General features: G+C 57.6%; 1 protein-coding gene across 1 annotated transcript in view; it reads left to right on the forward strand.

Moving 5' to 3' along the window:
- The window catches only part of LOC142923400 (bleomycin hydrolase-like), a 36,378-nt gene that overhangs the window by 19,359 nt on the left and 2,549 nt on the right, over positions 1-14,470 (forward strand). Inside the window, exons 5-10 of the mRNA XM_076064489.1 lie at positions 1,543-1,684; positions 4,437-4,525; positions 6,389-6,481; positions 8,110-8,265; positions 9,681-9,839; positions 12,110-12,177. Of these exons, the coding sequence (XP_075920604.1) occupies positions 1,543-1,684; positions 4,437-4,525; positions 6,389-6,481; positions 8,110-8,265; positions 9,681-9,839; positions 12,110-12,177 (707 nt within the window). The remainder of the gene's footprint in view (positions 1-1,542; positions 1,685-4,436; positions 4,526-6,388; positions 6,482-8,109; positions 8,266-9,680; positions 9,840-12,109; positions 12,178-14,470) is intronic.

Below are 14,470 nucleotides of genomic sequence, written 5' to 3' on the forward strand. Positions count from 1 at the left end.
CTGCTGTTGCTGCAGGTGGAGCGCTGTCACTGATCCTCCTGTCACTGATCCTACTGATCCTCCTGTCATTGATCCTACTGATGCTACTGTCACTGATCCTACTGTCACTGATCCTACTGATCCTCCTGTCACTGATCCTACTGATCCTCCTGTCACTGATCCTACTGATCCTACTGCTCCTACTGATCCTACTGCTCCTACTGATCCTACTGTCACTGATCCTACTGATCCTACTGATCCTACTGTCACTGGTCCTACTGATCCTACTGTCACTGATCCTACTGCCACTGATCCTACTGATCCTCTTGTCACTGATCCTACTGCCACTGATCCTACTGATCCTCTTGTCACTGATCCTACTGCTCCTACTGCTCCTACTGCTCCTACTGATCCTACTGATCCTACTGTCACTGCTGCTGCAGGTGGAGCGCTGTCACTGATCCTACTGTCACTGATCCTACTGATCCTACTGACCCTACTGCTGTTGCTGCAGGTGGAGCGCTGCCACTGATCCTACTGATCCTACTGTCACTGATCCTAGTGATCCTACTGTCACTGATCCTACTGATCCTACTGTCACTGATCCTACTGATCCTACTGTCACTGATCCTACTGATCCTACTGATCCTACTGTCACTGATCCTACTGATCCTACTGTCAATGATCCTACTGACCCTCCTGCCACTGATCCTACTGATCCTACTGATCCTACTGCTGCTGCAGGTGGAGCGCTGCCACTGATCCTACTGATCCTACTGATCCTACTGTCACTGATCCTACTGATCCTCCTGTCACTGATCCTACTGACCCTCCTGCCACTGATCCTACTGATACTACTGTCACTGATCCTACTGTTGCTGATACTACTGTCACTGATCCTACTGACCCTACTGCTGCTGCAGGTGGAGCGCTGCCACTGATCCTCCTGTCACTGATCCTACTGATACTACTGCCACTGATCCTACTGATCCTACTGATCCTACTGTCACTGATCCTACTGATCCTACTGACCCTACTGTTGCTGCAGGTGGAGCGTTGCCACTGATCCTCCTGTCACTGATCCTACTGATACTACTGCCACTGATCCTACTGATCCTACTGATCCTACTGTCACTGATCCTACTGCTCCTACTGACCCTACTGCTGCTGCAGGTGGAGCGCTGCCACTGATCCTACTGATACTACTGTCACTGATCCTACTGATCCTACTGCTCCTACTGTTACTGATCCTACTGTCACTACTGCTGCAGGTGGAGCACTGCCACTGATCCTACTGATCCTACTGCCACTGATCCTACTGATCCTACTGTCACTGATCCTACTGTCACTGATCCTACTGTCACTGATCCTACTGATCCTACTGTCACTGATCCTACTGATCCTACTGACCCTACTGCTGCTGCAGGTGGAGCGCTGTCACTGATCCTACTGATCCTGTCACTGATCCTACTGATCCTACTGTCACTGATCCTACTGATCCTACTGTCACTGATCCTACTGATCCTACTGTCACTGATCCTACTGTCACTACTGCTGCTGCAGGTGGAGCGTTGCCACTATTTGCTGCGGGCGCTGGTGGAGACGGCACAGCGTGGGGAGGCTGCTGACGGGCGCCTGCTGCAGTTCCTCCTCTCAAACCCCTGCAATGACGGCGGGCAGTGGCACATGCTGGTCAACCTCATCGGTGGGTGGAACACGCTGTGGGTGGTACACACTGTGGGTGGTACATCGGTGGGTGGTACACACTGTGGGTGGTACACATTGTGGGTGGTACACACTGTGGGTGGTACACGTTGTGGGTGGTACACACTGTGGGTGGTACACGTTGTGGGTGGTACACGTTGTGGGTGGTACACACACACAGTGTGGGTGGTACACACTGGGTGGTACATGTTGTGGGTGGTACATGTTGTGGGTGGTACACGTTGTGGGTGGTACACGTTGTGGGTGGTACACACTGTGGGTGGTACACGTTGTGGGTGGTACACACTGTGGGTGGTACACGTTGTGGGTGGTACACGTTGTGGGTGGTACATGTTGTGGGTGGTACACACACACACTGTGGGTGGTACACGTTGTGGGTGGTACACACTGTGGGTGGTACTGTGGGTGGTACACACTGGGTGGTACACGTTGTGGGTGGTACACGTTGTGGGTGGTACACACACACACTGTGGGTGGTACACGCTGGTCAACCTCATCGGTGGGTGGTACACGTTGTGGGTGGTACATGTTGTGGGTGGTACACACACACAGTGTGGGTGGTACACACTGGGTGGTACATGTTGTGGGTGGTACACGTTGTGGGTGGTACACACTGTGGGTGGTACACACACACAGTGTGGGTGGTACACACTGTGGGTGGTACACAGTGTGGGTGGTACACGTTGTGGGTGGTACACGTTGTGGGTGGTACACGTTGTGGGTGGTACACGTTGTGGGTGGTACACACTGTGGGTGGTACACACTGTGGGTGGTACACAGTGTGGGTGGTACACGTTGTGGGTGGTACACACTGTGGGTGGTACATGTTGTGGGTGGTACACGTTGTGGGTGGTACATGCTGGTCAACCTCATCGGTGGGTGGTACACTGTGGGTGGTACACGCTGTGGGTGGTACATCGGTGGGTGGTACATCGGTGGGTGGTACACGTTGTGGGTGGTACACTTTGTGGGTGGTACACACTGTGGGTGGTACACACACACAGTGTGGGTGGTACACACACACACTGTGGGTGGTACACGTTGTGGGTGGTACACACTGTGGGTGGTACTGTGGGTGGTACACACTGGGTGGTACACGTTGTGGGTGGTACACGTTGTGGGTGGTACACACACACACTGTGGGTGGTACACGCTGGTCAACCTCATCGGTGGGTGGTACACGTTGTGGGTGGTACATGTTGTGGGTGGTACACACTGTGGGTGGTACACAGTGTGGGTGGTACTGTGGGTGGTACACACACACACTGTGGGTGGTACACACTGTGGGTGGTACACGTTGTGGGTGGTACACACTGTGGGTGGTACACGTTGTGGGTGGTACACGTTGTGGGTGGTACACGTTGTGGGTGGTACACGTTGTGGGTGGTACACACACACAGTGTGGGTGGTACACACTGGGTGGTACATGTTGTGGGTGGTACACGTTGTGGGTGGTACACGTTGTGGGTGGTACACGTTGTGGGTGGTACACACACACACTGTGGGTGGTACACGTTGTGGGTGGTACACACACACACTGTGGGTGGTACACGTTGTGGGTGGTACACGTTGTGGGTGGTACACATTGTGGGTGGTACACACTGTGGGTGGTACACGTTGTGGGTGGTACACACTGTGGGTGGTACACGTTGTGGGTGGTACACGTTGTGGGTGGTACACACTGTGGGTGGTACACACTGTGGGTGGTACACGTTGTGGGTGGTACACACTGTGGGTGGTACACGTTGTGGGTGGTACTGTGGGTGGTACACACACACACTGTGGTTGGTACACGTTGTGGGTGGTACACACTGTGGGTGGTACACGTTGTGGGTGGTACACGTTGTAGGTGGTACACACTGTGGGTGGTACACACTGTGGGTGGTACACGTTGTGGGTGGTACACGTTGTGGGTGGTACACAGTGTGGGTGGTACACGTTGTGGGTGGTACACAGTGTGGGTGGTACACACTGTGGGTGGTACACGTTGTGGGTGGTACACGTTGTGGGTGGTACACACTGTGGGTGGTACACGTTGTGGGTGGTACACGTTGTGGGTGGTACACACACACTGTGGGTGGTACACGTTGTGGGTGGTACACACACACAGTGTGGGTGGCACATGCTGGTCAATCTCATCGGTGGGTGGTACACGCCGTGGGTGAGTGGGTGGGTGAGTGAACAGGTGAGTGAACGGGTGAATTGATTGGGTGGGTGAGTGGCTGGGTGGGTGAGTGAGTGGGTGGGTGAGTGGGTGGGTGGGTGGGTGAGTGGGTGGGTGGGTGGGTGGGCAGGTGGGTGGGTGAGTGGGTGGGCAGGTGGGTGGGTGAGTGGGTGGGTGGGTGGGTGGGCGGGTGAGTATGAGGGTGGGTGAGCGAGCGTGAATCGTCATTAACGTACACACACCCCCTCCCTCCCTCACCCCCTCCCTCCCTCACCCCCTCCCTCACCCCCTCCCTCCCTCACCCCCTCCCTCCCTCACCTCCTCCCTCACCCCCTCCCTCACCTCCTCCCTCACCCCCTCCCTCCCTCACCCCCTCCCTCACTCCCTCCCTCACCCCCTCCCTCACCCCCTCCCTCACCCCCTCCCTCCCTCACCTCCTCCCTCACCCCCTCCCTCACCCCCTCCCTCACCCCCCCCTCCCTCACCCCCTCCCTCACCCACCCACCCACCACCCCCTCCCTCACCCACCCACCACCCACCCACCACCCCCCCACACACACACACACAGAGAAGTACGGAGTGATGCCCAAGAAGAATTACCCAGAATGCCACACGTCGGAGGCATCGCGGAGAATGAACGAAATCCTCAACCACAAGGTGGGCGGTGTCCAGGCTCCGTCCACTGCTGGAGTTCCCGGCACCAACTGAACCGGTCCTGGGCCTCCCCTAGGTCGACTCGGCCTCAAATGGCCCATCGAGTAGCCAGCGTCGCCGCTGTGGGAGAGACAAAGGCGGCCGGGCGTGGTGGTGCTGGTGGCCGCCCCCCTCTGTGTGTAGCCGCAGTGCCGGTGGCCTTCACAGGCGCTGCTGCTGATGCTGATGCTCGCAGCACTTGGCCCAGCAGTCTGTTGAGGCTATACTGGAGACCTTTGTCTGTGTGGGTGTGTGTGTGTCTGTGTGTGTGTCTGTCTGTGTGTGTGTCAAATAAATAATGTGGGAGCCAGAGGACATCCCTGTCGCACCCCAAGGTGTACAGGGAATGGCTCTGACTCACGTAGTTCGTGAAGCCTTCAATAGCTGTACCGGGGGAATCTCCATTTGGTACAGATATAATGGGAGGCTGATCGATGCCCGGTGGCGGTCAAGGGATGGCTCCCTATTGCTCAACCACGTTATGTATGCCGATGATTTGGTAATAGCTGCTCATTCAGAGGAGGAGTTGGAGACGCTGCTGCTGAGACTGGAGCGTGCCACTAAGAGGTGGGGCCTTACCATCAGCCCCACCAAAACTAAGCACCTGCCTGGGTATTTTGTACCATCGGACACTCCACCCCCACAACTCCCAATCGGTAATGGGGCAGTTGTGGAGAATTTCCCATACCTGGGCAGTGTGCTTATGACTGGCTCCAGTTTAACAGCAGAGGTCTCACTCCGAATCAGTCGAGCGGCAATATCTTTTCATCGGTTGCGTAACGCTGTGTGGAAGCTACCTGGTCTGTCGCTCCGCACTAAGCTTCAGGTCTTCTCGGCCAGGGTCATTCCCTCCCTTCTCTACGCTTGCGAAACGTGGACCCCCCTAATGGAACATCTTCGCCGGTTAGAAACATTTAGGCTGGCCTGCCTACGATCCATCCTGGGTTTAACCAGACTGGATTGTGTGAGGAGCTCACACATCCTTGAAAGATCTGGGCAGGGTCCCATCGGTGAGCTCCTCCGGCAGGCAAGGCTGCGATGGCTGGGTCATGTAGCCTGCATGCCCAGCCACCGCATGCCGAAGCAGCTTTTGTTTGGCCGGATTGAGGGGGCTAAGCGGGCGCGGCACGGGCTAGAGAGGAGATGGAGTGATGTGGTACAGGAGGACGTGGAGCTGAGTGGACTTGCCGATGAGGGGTACCAGCGGTGTCAAGATCGGCCTCTGTGGAGGAGGCTCGTGAAGGATGCTACTGGGCAGTTGGAGGCAGTCGCCCTCCAACAACAACGGAGGGCGGAGGAGCGACGCTCAGAACAACGAGCGGAGCGCCGGGTGGCTAAAGCACAGCAGGTTGGCACAGTAGGGGGCACAGGTGGTGCATCAGCCAGTCGTCTCAGTCAGTCGACCCGTGGCACCTGCTGGGTCTGCCCCGTGACCTCCTGCCAGCGGGCGTTCGACACTTCACGTGGCCTCAAGGTGGACATAGCCTGGCACAAGCGTCGTGGTGACGTCACCGCCACTTAGTGGCGAATGGCGGTTGTTGTTGTATCTGCGTGTGTGTATCTGTGTGTGTGTGTGTATCTGTGTGTGCCTGTGTGTGCCTGTGTGTGTGTATCTGTGTGTGTGTGCATCTGTGTGTGTGCCTGCGTGTGTGCCTGCGTGTGTGTCTGTGTGTCTGTGTGTGTCTGTGGGTGTCTGTGTGTGTCTGTGTGTGTCTGTGTGTCTGTCTGTCGCTGCTGCTGCTACTCACTCCTAACGGCACTTGCCCCGACGGTCTGTTGAGGCTACACGGGGTGGGACCTTTGTATTTGTGTGTGCCGCATGCACAGATGCGGGAGTATTGCCTGCGGCTGAGGAAGATGGTGGACAAGGGCTCGGGAATGGAGGAGATTGATCAGGAGATCGATATTATGGTGGAGGAGGTGGGTACTGGGGTGGGTGGGTGGGTGTTGGGTAGTGGTTGGGGTGTAGGGGTGGGTGGGTATAGGGGTGGGTATAGGGTTGAGTGTGTTGATGTGTCTGTGTGTGTGTGTGTGTCTATGTATGTGTGTCTATGTCTGTGTGTGTGAGTCTATGTGTGTGTGTGTGAGTCTATGTGTCTGTGTGTCTATGTGTCTGTGTGTCTGTCTGTGTGTGTGTGAGGTCTATGTGTCTGTGTGTGTGTGTGTATGTATGTGTGTGTGTGTCTGTGTGTGTCTATGTCTGTGTGTGCCTATGTGTGTGTGTCTATGTGTGTGTGTGTGTGTGTCTATGTCTGTGTGTGTGTCTATGTCTGTGTGTGTATCTGCATGTGTGTCTATGTCTGTGTGTGTGTCTATGTCTGTGTGTGTATGTGTCTATGTCTGTGTGTGTGAGTCTGTGTGTGTGAGTGTGTGTGAGTCTATGTGTCTGTGTGTCTATGTGTCTGTGTGTGTCTGTCTGTGTGTGTCTGTCTGTGTGTGTATGTGTGTGTGTGTCTATGTGTGTGTGTGTCTATGTGTGTCTGTGTGTGTGTCTATGTGTGTCTGTGTGTGTGTCTATGTGTGTCTGTCTGTGTGTGTGTCTATGTGTGTCTATATGTGTGTATGTGTGTGTGTGTCTGTGTGTGTGTCTATGTGTCTGTGTGTGTGTCTATGTGTCTGTGTGTGTGTCTATGTGTCTGTGTGTGTGAATCTGTGTGTGTGTGTCTGTGTGTGTGAGTCTATGTGTGTGTGAGTCTATGTGTGTGTGTCTATGTGTGTGTGTGAGTCTATGTGTGTGTGTGAGTGTCTATGAGTGTATGTGTGTGTGTGTCTATGTGTGTCTATGTGTGTCTATGTGTATGTGTCTGTGTGTGTTTCTGTGTGTGTCTATGTGTGTGTCTAAGTGTGTGTGTCTATGTCTGTGTGTCTGTGTCTGTGTCTGTGTGTGTGTCTATGTCTCTGTGTGTGTCTGCGTGTGTCTGTGTCTGTATGTGTCTGTGTGTGTCTATGTGTGTGTGTCTATGTTTCTGTGTGTGTCTGTGTGTGTGTGTGTCTATGTGTGTGTGTGTCTATGTGTGTGTGTGCGTCTTTGTGTGTGTGTGTCTGTGTGTGTGTATGTGTGTCTATGTGTCTGTGTGTGTCTATGTGTGTGTGTGTGTCTATGTGTGTGTGTGTCTGTGTGTGTCTATGTTTCTGTGTGTGTCTGTGTGTGTCTATGTGTGTGTGTGTGCGTCTTTGTGTGTGTCTATGTGTGTGTGTGTCTGTGTGTGTGTACGTGTGTCTATGTGTCTGTGTGTGTCTATGTGTGTGTGTGTCTATGTGTGTGTGTGTGCGTCTTTGTGTGTGTCTATGTGTGTGTGTGTCTGTGTGTGTGTATGTGTGTCTATGTGTGTGTGTGTCTATGTGTGTGTGTGTCTATGTGTGTGTGTGCGTCTTTGTGTGTGTCTATGTGTGTGTGTGTCTGTGTGTGTGTATGTGTGTCTATGTGTGTGTGTGTCTATGTGTGTGTGTGAGTCTATGTGTGTGTGTCTATGTTTCTGTGTGTGTCTGTGTGTGTGTGTGTCTATGTGTGTGTGTGTGTCTATGTGTGTGTGTGTGCGTCTTTGTAGGTGTACCGAGTGGTGAGCATCTGCCTGGGCTGCCCGCCATCATCATTCACGTGGGACTACAAGGACAAAGAGAAGGCCTTCCACAGCCTGGGGCCACTCACGCCGCTACAATTCTACCAGCAGCACGTGAAGCCCCTCTACGACGTTGCCACCAAGGTAAACCACCAGCAACACCACCACAGTGCAACCACCACAGCACCACCACTACCACCACCACCACACCACCATCACCACCACCACCACCACCACAGTACCAGCACCACCACCACAGTACCAGCACCACCACCACAGTACCAGCACCACCACCACAGTACCAGCACCACCACGTCCACCACCACCACTACCACCACCACTACCACCACAGTACCAGGACCACCACCACCACAGTACCACCACCACAGCACCACCACACCACCATCACAGCACCACCACCACAGCAGCACCATCAGCACCACCACCACCACACCACCACCACCATCAGCACCACCAGCACCACAGCACCACCAGCACCACAGCACCAGCACCACAGCACCACCACCACAGCACCACCAGCACCACAGCACCAGCACCACAGCACCACCACAGTACCAGCACCACCACCACAGCACCAGCACCACTACCACCACCACAGCACCAGCACCATCACCACCACAGCACCACACACCACAGCACCACCACAGCACCACAACCACACCACACCACCACCACAGCACCACCACCACCACAGCACCACCACAGCACCACCATCACAGTACCACCACCACAGTACCACCACCACCACAGTACCACCACCACAGTACCACCACCACCACAGCACCACCACCACAGTACCACCACCACAGTACCACCACCACCACAGTACCACCACCACCACAGTACCACCACCACCACCACAGCACCACCACCACCACAGCACCACCATCACCACAGCACCACCACCACAGCACCACCACCACAGCACCACCACCACAGCACCATCACCACCACAGCACCACAACCACAGCACCACCACAGCACCACCACCACTACCACCACCACAGCACCACCACCACCACCACAGCAACACCACCACCACCACACCACCACCACAGCACCACCACCACAGCACCACCACCACACAGCAACACCACCACCACCACACCACCACCACAGCACCACCACCACAGCACCACCACCACACCACACCACCACCACAGCACCACCACAGCACCACCACAGCACCACCACCAGCACAGCACCACCACCAGCACAGCACCACCATCACCACACCACCACCACAGCACCACCACAGCACCACCACCACACCACACCACCACCACAGCACCACCACAGCACCACCACAGCACCACCACCAGCACAGCACCACCACCAGCAACAGCACCACCATCAACCACACCCCACCACAGCACCATCACCACAGCACCACCATCACCACACCACCATCACCACACCATCACCACAGCACCACCACCACCACAGCACCACAACCACAGCACCACCACCACCACACCACCACCACAGCACCACCACCACATCACAGCACCGACGCCGGTGGTCTCCGTTCGCCGTAGGTGTGCCTGGTGAACGACCCGCGCCCGCACAACGAGTACGGACGCCTCTACACGGTGGAGTTCCTGGGTAACGTTGTGGGCGGTCACCCCACGCTCTACGTCAATCAGCCTGCACAGCTGCTCAAGAGCCTCGCAGCCGCCTCCATCCGGAGCGGAGAGGTGGGGGAGTGGTGGGGGGGGAGTGGTGGTGGGGGGGGAGTGGTGGTGGGGGGGGGGGAGAGGTGTTGGTGGGGGGGAGAGGTGGTGGTGGTGGGGGGAGAGGTGGTGGTGAGGGGGGAGAGGTGGTGGTGGTGGGGGAGAGGTGTTGGTGGGGGGGAGAGGTGTTGGTGGGGGTGAGAGGTGTTGGTGGTGGGGGGGAGAGGTGGTGGTGGGGTGGAGAGGTGGTGGTGGTGGGGGAGAGGTGTTGGTGGGGGGGGAGAGGTGGTGGTGGGGGGGAGAGGTGTTGGTGGGGGGGAGAGGTGGTGGTGGGGGGGAGAGGTGTTGGTGGGGGGGAGAGGTGTTGGTGGGGGGGAGAGGTGTTGGTGGGGGGGAGAGGTGTTGGTGGTGGGGAGAGGTGTTGGGGAGAGGTGTTGGTGGTGGGGGAGAGGTGTTGGTGGGGGGGAGAGGTGTTGGTGGGGGGGAGAGGTGTTGGTGGGGGGGAGAGGTGTTGGTGGGGGGGAGAGGTGTTGGTGGTGGGGGAGAGGTGTTGGTGGGGGGGAGAGGTGGTGGTGGGGGGGAGAGGTGTTGGTGGGGGGAGAGGTGTTGGTGGGGGGGAGAGGTGTTGGTGGGGGGAGAGGTGTTGGTGGGGGGGAGAGGTGTTGGTGGGGGGGAGAGGTGTTGGTGGGGGGGAGAGGTGTTGGTGGGGGGGAGAGGTGGTGGTGGGGGGGAGAGGTGTTGGTGGGGGGGAGAGGTGTTGGTGGGGGGGAGAGGTGTTGGTGGGGGGAGAGGTGTTGGTGGGGGGGAGAGGTGGTGGTGGTGGGGGAGAGGTGTTGGTGGGGGGGAGAGGTGTTGGTGGGGGGGAGAGGTGGTGGTGGGGGGAGAGGTGGTGGTGGGGGGGAGAGGTGGTGGTGGGGGAAGTGGTGGGGGGAAGTGGTGGTGGTAGCCAACTCCTGATTCACATAGCTGCGTCTATAAATACGCTCTCATCCCGTGTCTCCCCACGTGTCTCTCTCCCCGTGTCTCTCTCTCCCCGTGTCTCTCTCCCCGTGTCTCTCCCCCCGTGTCTCTCCCCCCGTGTCTCTCTCCCCGTGTCTCTCTCCCAGTGTCTCCCCCCCCCGTGTCTCTCCCCCCGTGTCTCCCCTCCCCCCCCGTGTCTCTCCCCCCCGTCTCTCCCCCCCGTGTCTCCCCTCCCCCGTGTCTCCCCTCCCCCCGTGTCTCCCCTCCCCCCCCGTGTCTCTCTCCCCGTGTCTCTCTCCCCGTGTCTCCCTCCCCGTGTCTCTCTCCCGTGTCTCTCCCCCCGTGTCTCTCCCCCCGTGTCTCTCCCCCCGTGTCTCTCCCCCCGTGTCTCTCCCCCCGTGTCTCTCCCCCCGTGTCTCTCTCCCCCGTGTCTCTCTCCCAGTGTCTCCCCCCCCCGTGTCTCTCCCCCCCGTGTCTCCCCTCCCCCCCGTGTCTCTCCCCCCGTCTCTCCCCCCCGTGTCTCCCCTCCCCCCGTGTCTCCCCTCCCCCCGTGTCTCCCCTCCCCCCCCGTGTCTCTCTCCCCGTGTCTCTCTCCCCGTGTCTCCCTCCCCGTGTCTCTCTCCCGTGTCTCTCCCCCCGTGTCTCTCCCCCCGTGTCTCTCCCCCCGTGTCTCTCCCCCCGTGTCTCTCCCCCCGTGTCTCTCCCCCCGTGTCTCTCCCCCCGTGTCTCTCCCCCCGTGTCTCTCTCCCCGTGTCTCTCCCCCCGTGTCTCTCTCCCCGTGTCTCTCCCCCCGTGTCTCTCCCCCCGTGTCTCTCCCCCCGTGGTCTCTCTCCCCGTGTCTCTCTCCCCGTGTCTCTCCCCCCGTGTCTCTCCCCCCGTGTCTCTCCCCCCGTGTCTCTCCCCCCGTGTCTCTCCCCCCGTGTCTCTCCCCCCGTGTCTCTCCCCCCATGTCTCTCTCCCCGTGTCTCTCTCCCCGTGTCTCTCCCCCCGTGTCTCTCCCCCCGTGTCTCTCCCCCCGTGTCTCTCCCCCCGTGTCTCTCCCCCCGTGTCTCTCCCCCCGTGTCTCCCCCCCCGTGTCTCTCCCCGTGTCTCTCTCCCCGTGTCTCTCCCCCCGTGTCTCTCCCCCCGTGTCTCTCCCCCCGTGTCTCTCCCCCCGTGTCTCTCCCCCGTGTCTCTCCCCCCGTGTCTCTCTCCCCGTGTCTCTCCCCCCGTGTCTCTCCCCCCGTGTCTCTCCCCCCGTGTCTCTCCCCCCGTGTCTCTCCCCCCGTGTCTCTCCCCCGTGTCTCTCCCCCCGTGTCTCTCCCCCCGTGTCTCCCCTCCCCCCGTGTCTCCAGGCCGTGTGGTTTGGCTGCGACGTGGGGAAACATTTCCACGGCAAACTGGGCATCCACGACATGAACTTGTGAGACGCACACACACACAGACACACACACAGACACACACACGTACACACACACACGCACACGTACACGCACACACACGTACACACACGTACACACACACAGACACACAGACACACACACGTACACACACACACGCACACACACATACACACACGCACACACACGTACACACACACACGCACACACACGTACACACACACACAGACACACACGTACACACACACACGCACACGTACACGCACACACACGTACACACACGTACACACACACACACGCACACACACGCACGCACACGTACACACACACACAGACACACACGTACACACACACGCACACACACGTACACACACACACGCACACACACGTACACACACACACAGACACACACGTACACACACACACGCACACACACGTACACACACACACGCACACACACACACAGACATACACACACACACACAGACACACAAAGATCCACCATATAGCCTTAACAGACTGTAGGGGCAAGTGCTGTTAGCGAGCACCTATGAAGGCCGGAACGGCACACGGGGGGGGTGGGTGGCCAGCTACACGCCCGACCGCCTTTGTCTCCCCAGTGACACACAGTGACACACACACAGTGACACACACACAGTGACACAGTGACACACACACAGTGACACAGTGACACACACAGTGACACACACACAATGACACAGTGACACACAGTGACACACAGTGACACGCACAGACACACAGTGACACACAGTGACACACACAGTGACACACACAGTGACACACACACAGTGACACACAGGGACACACACAGGGACACACATAGGGACACACACAAGGACACACACAGGGACACACACAGTGACACACACACAGTGACACACACACAATGACACGTACAGACACACAGGGACACACACAGGGACACACACAGTGACACACACACAGTGACACGTACAGACACACAGTGACACACAGTGACACACACACACAGACACACACAGTGACACACACAGGGACACACACAGGGACACACACAGTGACACACACAGTGACACACAGTGACACGCACAGTGACACACGCACAGACACACACAGTGACACACAAACACAATGACACACAGTGACACACACACAGTGACACAGTGACACACAGTGACACAGTCACACACAGTGACATGCACAGACACACAGTGACACACACACAGTGACACAAATCCCCCATATAGCCTTACCAGACTGTAGGGGCAAGTGCTGTTAGCGAGCACCTATGAAGGCCGGAACGGTTCACGAGGGGGTGGGTGGCCAGCACCACGCCCGACCGCCTTTGTCTCCCCAGTGGCGATGTTTACACACCGCACCAGGTACTCATTTGAGGCTGAGTCGACTTAGGGGAGGCCCAGGACCGTACATACACGTATGTACACACATCTATGCGTACACACACACGCACACACACGCTCGTGGTGATGGTGGTGGTGGTGATGGTGGTGGTGGTGGTGATGGTGGTGGTGGTGGTGATGGTGGTGGTGGTGATGGTGGTGGTGATGGTGGTGATGGTGGTGATGGTGGTGGTGGTGATGGTGGTGATGGTGATGATGGTGATGGTGGTGGTGATGGTGATGATGGTGATGATGGTGGTGGTGGTGATGGTGATGATGATGATGGTGGTGGTGATGATGGTGGTGGTGATGATGATGATGGTGGTGGTGGTGGTGGTGATGGTGGTGGTGGTGGTGATGGTGGTGATGGTGCTGGTGGTGATGGTGGTGGTGATGGTGGTGGTGATGGTGGTGGTGGTGATGGTGGTGGTGGTGGTGATGGTGGTGGTGGTGGTGATGGTGGTGGTGGTGATGGTGGTGGTGGTGATGGTGGTGGTGATGGTGGTGGTGATGGTGGTGATGGTGATGATGGTGGTGATGGTGGTGGTGATGGTGATGATGGTGATGATGATGGTGGTGGTGGTGATGGTGATGATGATGATGGTGGTGGTGATGATGGTGGTGGTGGTGATGGTGGTGGTGATGGTGGTGGTGGTGATGGTGGTGGTGGTGATGGTGGTGGTGATGGTGGTGGTGATGGTGGTGGTGATGGTGGTGGTGATGGTGATGGTGGTGGTGGTGATGGTGGTAATGGTGGTGATGGTGATGATGGTGGTGGTGGTGGTGATGGTGATGGTGGTGGTGGTGGTGATGATGGTGGTGGTGGTGATGATGGTGGTGGTGGTGATGGTGGTGGTGGTGATGGTGGTGGTGATGGTGGTGGTGATGATGGTGGTGATGGTGGTGGTGATGGTGA

The sequence above is a fragment of the Petromyzon marinus genome, unplaced genomic scaffold (genome assembly GCF_048934315.1).
Source record: "Petromyzon marinus isolate PM22_M1 ecotype Great Lakes invasive population unplaced genomic scaffold, UKy_Petmar_22M1.pri1.0 PM_Scaffold_48, whole genome shotgun sequence".
Classification (NCBI taxonomy): Eukaryota; Metazoa; Chordata; class Hyperoartia; order Petromyzontiformes; family Petromyzontidae; genus Petromyzon; species Petromyzon marinus.